The 6,675-nt window shown below is 40.3% G+C and overlaps 1 protein-coding gene across 1 annotated transcript; it reads left to right on the top strand.

Annotated features, from left to right (window-relative positions):
* The first annotated feature begins 126 nt into the window (after positions 1-126).
* On the top strand, positions 127-6,008 carry TIMM21 (translocase of inner mitochondrial membrane 21). Its single transcript, XM_033074440.2, has 6 exons — positions 127-541; positions 1,767-1,829; positions 1,929-2,026; positions 3,307-3,380; positions 5,158-5,263; positions 5,357-6,008. The coding sequence occupies exons 1-6, from the start codon at positions 259-261 to the stop codon at positions 5,447-5,449; spliced, it is 717 nt and encodes a 238-aa protein (XP_032930331.1). The 5' UTR covers positions 127-258; the 3' UTR covers positions 5,450-6,008.
* The last annotated feature ends 667 nt before the right edge of the window (positions 6,009-6,675 follow it).

Here is a 6,675-nt window from a genome sequence, read left to right as displayed (position 1 = left end):
GCTGGGAGCCGCTCCCGGCGGCGGGCGGGAGGGGGAGCCCGCTCAAACTACGGCTCCCAGGACCCGCTGCCGCCGCTCGCTGCTCCGGCAGCCCAAACATTTCCGCCGGGGCAGCGGCCAGCGGCGGCCGCCGGCGGGGAAGGTGCAGGTGTGCTCCTGAGCTGGGGCAGCGGCCGCTCGGGGCGGGAGGCTGCCCGGGCACTTCCCGAGGGTTCCCCGGGAGAGCGGCACGAACTCTCCGTTCGGCCGGCGGGAGCCATGCCCGGCATGCTGCCCCGGACCCTGCCCGCCTCCCTCGGGCGGGGCTGCCTGGGCCGCTGGCTGCTCGCCACTCGCGGGTGGGCGCTCCTGGGCAGCGGCACCGGGACCTGCTCCTGCCCGAGGTGGCGGCACCAGCCCCCGCTGCTGCTCAGGGCCGCCCGCCAGAGCATCGGGACGCAGGCGGGAGGGCTGAAAGCCGCAAAACCTGGCGGGAATAGCAAAGATGTGTCCGTGCAAAGGACGGTGAACGAGGAAACGCTGGTGTCGGCGGCTCAGAAAGGTAAGGCGGAGGATGCTGTGTGCTACTTAGCAGGGCTTGAGACGGTTCCTTCTGCAGCTAAAGTTTTGTAGTTCCAAACGTCAAGTATCTAGAAAAAAAAAAAAAAGTCCCAGCACACCCAGCCGGTCTCTTTTCTCATCGTATTGTTTAGAGCAGCTGTTGCATTTCTGTGTATGCATTGCACAATCAGAACAAATTATGTGACTTCTCCTTAACAGTCTGTTGGTTTAAGTAATTAATTATCAGGCAGAAGATGTAATAGCCTCTCGTTTGCCTTTTCTGAAGGAAATTCTATCACATGCAGCCTCTCTGTAGGGCTGTTGAAATAAGTTCACCTCCAATAAAATTGTCAAAGCTCTACATGTGATGGTAGTTTCTTTATAGATTGCTTCCACTTTAGTTGGTCTCATTCACTTCAGTGAAAAGTAATTACTACATAATTAGTCTCAGATAATTTAAGTACTTTGAAATTACTTAAGAAAAACATCTTCAACTGATTAGAAGACTGCAGGAGAGTTATTAACGTTTTCTCCATAACTTGTGCTCCACTGAAATGTGCACTTTATCGCTAAAAGGTAGTCTCTTTCCAAATATTCAAATATTTCGAAACAGAGAATCTCATATGACTTCTTTTGCAGTGTGTACTGACATTTGTACTTTAGATCAAAATTGAAACATAAAAACTAATCAGACATACAACAGTTAATTATGTTAATGTGTAATTGGGTCTAATACTCTCCTTTTTGTTGTTCTGTTGATCACTAATTCATAAAACCAGGTTTTTTTAGCATGTGCAACTTAAAAGGTTTCACTTTTTTATTTTTATTTCTTTTCTTTGCATGAGGAATGCAGCGATTGTGGGGTTAGGTGGTAGCATGAATGCTGTAGTGCTAAATAGTTCCTTAAAAATCCTTAAAAATCTAGTTCTTACATACCTAAAAAATAGCAGTAATTGGTAGTTTGGACCTTGAAAACATCTGGCAAACAGAAAGGAATAAGGATCTCTGTAAACAGAGATGTAAACGTGCCCTGTACAATCTAAGAGATGTTTTCCATGGTCTCTTTTATGGCAATGAGGCATTATGGAAACTATTACTGGATTTTTTTTCTTCTGCTAAAATGTTATTTGAGCTACATGCTAACAGAAGAGCATTTATGTAAGAAAGTCATACAAGTCTTATTATCCAAGGTTGTTACTTATGTGTTGTTTTCTGTTTAATTTCAGTGAAAGAAGCTGGAAGAGACTTTACCTATTTTATTGTGGTGCTTGTTGGAATTGGTGTTACAGGTTATTTTTTTAAATTACATTCTTTATCAGAAGACACTTTTCATTAATTCCAGCCGTTTTGATAAGTTTTCATTCCATCTGCTGTTGTTTCTGTTACAGGTGGTTTGTTCTATGTGATTTTTAAAGAGCTATTCTCTTCTTCTAGTCCAAATAAGATCTATGGAGATGCCTTGGAGAAATGCAGATCTCACCCTGAGGTTGGTTTTTGAACTTCAGTCATAAGTTTGTGTTTCTCAGTAGTTACTGCCTCTCTTCAAGTCAAAACTTGGGAATCTCACATAACTAATGAAGCCCATGTAGTGCTTTAGCAGTTCTGCCAGTGCTTTTAGCTGGCATGAGGTGGGTCAGCTCCAGAGCAGAGCCTTCGTTAGGACAAGTCAGTGCAGGCATTGAGCTTGTGTGAACTAGCCTGCTGGAAGCCAAGTGAGTGTGCCACAGCACAAAAACTGATGGAAATACAATCTGCCCTTCAGACTGTGATTGCGCCACCATACAGAAAGTCTTCAGAACTTACCTGAGTGCCTGCTAAATGTAGCACTTGAATTCAGTGGGTCAGAGAGGCAACTGATCCCACTAAGTTCTGTAGATCTAACCTGCTACCTTTTCTCAGCACACTTACTCTATTGTGACACTTCATTATGGTGCTGTCATTCTGTGAAGCACTGCACTGATAGCTAGGAATTTAAATTCTTCGTTTGAAGCACAATCAGCATTCATGTGGCTAACAGGAAAACAGGCGGAGAGCAGTTGTGGGATCACACAGTCATCATATCTAGGTGTAAACAAAAATCAATGTCAAACTAGATTTTAAAAACCACTACTCCAGACAAAACATCCCTGCAAACAAGGTTGCCACAGATGCCTTTGAGGATAACCTAGGAATGAAGTGACAAGTTGTTGCTCAAATAAAAATAAAGACTGCTTGGAACAAGTTTGTAGAATTAAAACTTCTTCCCAGTACTTGCACAATAAAACTTAACCTTCCCTTCTAACCAAATGTAAACTAAGTTTAAGACTAAGGTGATATACTTTGACTTTACAGATCTGAAAAAAAATTACTGAATTTCTTATTCAGTAGTGGGTTTTTTTAGATAGTATGAAGGGGAATGCATTTGCATTTTAAACTTTGAAACATATTCTCTTGGAGGAGACATGAGCTAATATTTTGTGCTCTTTTTTTCTTTTTACACAAAATGTCAGTTTACATGTCCTCATCTCAGAGAACAGTACAAATGGAAGATATCAATAGGATTTATTTTAGGCATTTAATACGAGACTGTAAAAAAAAAAGGACTGGAATACAGAGAAGTTTACTTAAACTGTTTTCTTTCATAAACGCTTCTATCCTTGACATGTTATATTCTCCAGGGGCATTTTGTTACAAGAAGATGCATTGACAGCAGAGGCATGAGCTGATACTGGAATACCTGTTTGTATGTGATCCTTTCTGACAGCTCAAACCTCTTTTCTCTTGTAGATAATTGGTGTTTTTGGTGACTCTATCAAAGGTTATGGAGAGGCAACAAGAAGAGGAAGACGACAGCATGTCAGGTACCCTTTGGTGTTTGCTCCATAAAGACATCAGTTTTTGCACAGCAAAGATACTTTTGGATCACAAGTTAGTTCTAGAGTGATGAACTGTATGTGACATATCCTGTCACTTTTGATTTAACATAGAAGTTTTTTGCAGTGCCTCTCGTGTGCCATATACCACTAAGTACAGACAATATAAAATGCCAATTCTGAGTGCCTCAAAACAAGCAATGGTCATCATGGTAGACAGACAGCTCTCCAAAAAATAGGATGATTCTGAAAAGAGGTACAGAGGCCTAGGCTTGCATGAGGGGAATAGTAATTTGACAGAAGTTTACAGTCTGAAACTAAACTGAGCTGATAATGCAGCTTTTTGTTACTTGAGGCAACATATCTACTGTGTATTTAAAACATCTATCACCTAAACTTTTCATGAGTGTGTCAATTTATTACTTTCCTTTTGAAAGAAACAACAGAATTATTTCTTACAAAACCTAAGTCCTCCCTGTTCTGCCTTTATTGGGTTATTTGGCAGGAATATGTTCAGTGAGGTTTCATATAGGATGAGACACACAGGCCCAGACACAAGTTGAACCATGAAATTGAGATTTTTTTATTTTTTCTGAGGAAAGTGACTTTTGCTGGTTGAAGCTTTATCTCTTCACCAGACTCTGTGAAAAAATGTTTAATGTGAAGCTGCTAAATGAAATTGATATGCACAAACATTTTGAGCATCTCTCTGTAAATAAGTAAATGTATTATGAATCAGCTTTCCTATTATTTAATTTCCATCATTTTGAATGCCCAGTATTTTAAATAAATTTTCCAGCTAAGAGCTGTGTAAGATGGTAGAGTTTGCATCTGCAGTATAAGAATGATCCTTAATGTCTCAAAAATCTACAGGGTGTTTTTGTGTATTAACACCTTGAATATAAATTTACTGCAGTAAGGCTCTTCATATTTGTTCTCTCTACCCCATCATGTCACTTTAAACTGTATTGGAAGTTTATTTCACAGCATGTACCTGGGCATGACTGATGGAAATAAGAGATTGGTACTAAACAGCAGTTAATAATTTCAGTAGGAAACATAAACTGGCACCAGAACTCTCATGGGATCATTAGTTTCCCAAAGTGGTTACTTTGAAAGTGATCTACTATTTATTTAATGCTTGAGCTTAACCCAACTCCAGTCTAAATACCAGCATTTACCTTGAAGATTTCATACTAGTGCCAAAGTTATACTATTTCAGCAGAGCAAAATTACAGTAACACAACAAAGCATGTATTAAACTGTTTGTTTTTATGTTTATGGTTTAACCAACCTGATAATTAATTTGGAAAAACATGCTGTGTGTGTTTTGGCTTGATAACTTAAACTCAATGCCCAAAAAAGATCTCGAAGTCTTGGTGATGTGGGATCCCTTTCTAGATGTCAGGCTCCAAATATGGAGTTTTTTGAGGATAAATACAAGGAATTTCCATAGTTTTCAGGACTGGATCACTTTTCCGTTTTGAGGGGAGGACTGGGGTGAGGACATCTAAGCATTTCATCTCTTAATCCTCAGCAGCTAATTAGCTCTTCTAACTCCACTAGTCCTTAGGCACTCACAGTAAAGCTTGAGAGGAACAGTAGAGAAGGAACCCAAGGTAGCATAAGGACACCACCGGAATACACTTTCTTACAAAATAAGTAAGCAACTCCTCTAAGTAAGTTTAAATTTGAAGTCTTAACTAGCATATAATCTGTATTCTTGCTGGGTGGTTGGGTTTTTGTTTTGTGTTGCTGTTTTTAGTCACATTGAATACGTAAAGGACGGACTGAAACATATGCGTTTGAAGTTCTATATTGAGGGCACTGAATCAGGGAAACAGGGAACAGTCCATGTGGAAGTCAAAGAGGTATGTACAATTGCTTGATACACCTGACAAGCTTAGTCTTGAATTTAAACTACCAAAGAGAAAAAAACACTCTGAAATTACTTTTCTTTCCAGAATCTTGAAACAGGAAGATACGAGGTTCGCTACATATTTGTGGATGTTGAGACCTATCCAAGAAGAACCATTGTCATAGAGGACAACAGATAGCCCATGATCAAAGCTGCTACCTTATCTCACATCGGATAATGTTGTAGCCAGTCTGCACATGAATTGTGTGTTGTTGCCAATTGTGTCTCACAGCTTCAGGGCTGTGTTACAGGAAGGAGCCTCTCAGGGCCTCCACTGAGGACTTCTGATAAAGACAGATACGGGATTTAAAGTGAAACCAATGAAATATAGCAGAACTATCATGGCAGATATTCTCAACATAGGAAAATAATGACTCCTAATAAACAGTTTAATGCTGGATAATACTTCTGCACACCCAAAACCTGAGTTTTCCAAGGTTTTAGGTTTGAATGGCGATTTTTTTGTCTTCCTTGGCTTGGATTTCCCGCTACCACTGCAATAAAGAAAGGGTTAGTTTGACTGTGTTCATTTTGGATACCTTTGTAGGTAAGAAGGTAGAATAGAACGTTAGTGATGTAAAAGATATCTAGGCATGTAAGGGTAGGAATGCTGGAGGCACACACCTATGACAAATAACTGAAGATAATGACTTTAATATTGGTGTCATCTAAATAAATTACCAGCAAACAGAACATCACTACCATCTGCTCTTTCTGGTATTTGCCATGCTGCTCCACCTGGTTGTAGAAATGTGGGGGTTGGCCTTTTCTCCCTGGCAGCTAGTGACAGGACAAGAGGACATGGCCTCAAGCTGTGTCAGGAGGAATTTGGGTTGGGCATTACCTTCACAATGTTTTGAAAACCACAATATTCCATTTAAACTTCTCTCCCACCTTGTCTGCATCTACATGTGATAAACACACATGTGGTGTTTATCAGGATCAGGGCATGTCTTTCATCCGTGAAGTGTTCCACATTATTTTCTTTTACTACCTGCATCACCTTGGTAGCTAAGCAGATTTACCAGGATGCTTCAGTATATTTTGTGAATGGGGGGCACAGCTGCGAAGGACATCACTTCTGTGTTGTGAAATATCTGACAATATGCTTGATAAAATGAAGATTAAAAAGTAGCAGAAGAAATCCACCTTTATCTGTCCTTAGATGTATTGTTGTTCTTAATTTGAAGAAATGGCAAATACAAGGCTCAAATGCTTTCCAGTCTCACTGGAGGAAAGCTTTTTGGAATCCTTTTTCTAGGAACGTGTCATCAGTGAAGGAAAAAAAAACACCACTTCATAGCTTGATTTATCAACTTTGTACTAGCTAGATACCTATCGCCAGCAAGATTATTTAAGCTCCTT

The sequence above is a fragment of the Catharus ustulatus genome, chromosome 1, assembly GCF_009819885.2.
Source record: "Catharus ustulatus isolate bCatUst1 chromosome 1, bCatUst1.pri.v2, whole genome shotgun sequence".
Taxonomy (NCBI): Eukaryota; Metazoa; Chordata; class Aves; order Passeriformes; family Turdidae; genus Catharus; species Catharus ustulatus.
Note: the sequence above shows the minus strand (reverse complement) of the source record. Positions and strands in the feature narration are given on the sequence as shown.

Coding starts and splice junctions, on each gene's coding strand:
- TIMM21 (XM_033074440.2), top strand. CDS start 259: ATGCCCGGCATGCTGCCCCGGACCCTGCCCGCCTCCCTCGGGCGGGGC. Junction 2,027..3,306: donor AATGCAGATCTCACCCTGAG/GTTGGTTTTTGA, acceptor TTTCTCTTGTAG/ATAATTGGTGTTTTTGGTGA. Junction 5,264..5,356: donor TCCATGTGGAAGTCAAAGAG/GTATGTACAATT, acceptor TTTTCTTTCCAG/AATCTTGAAACAGGAAGATA.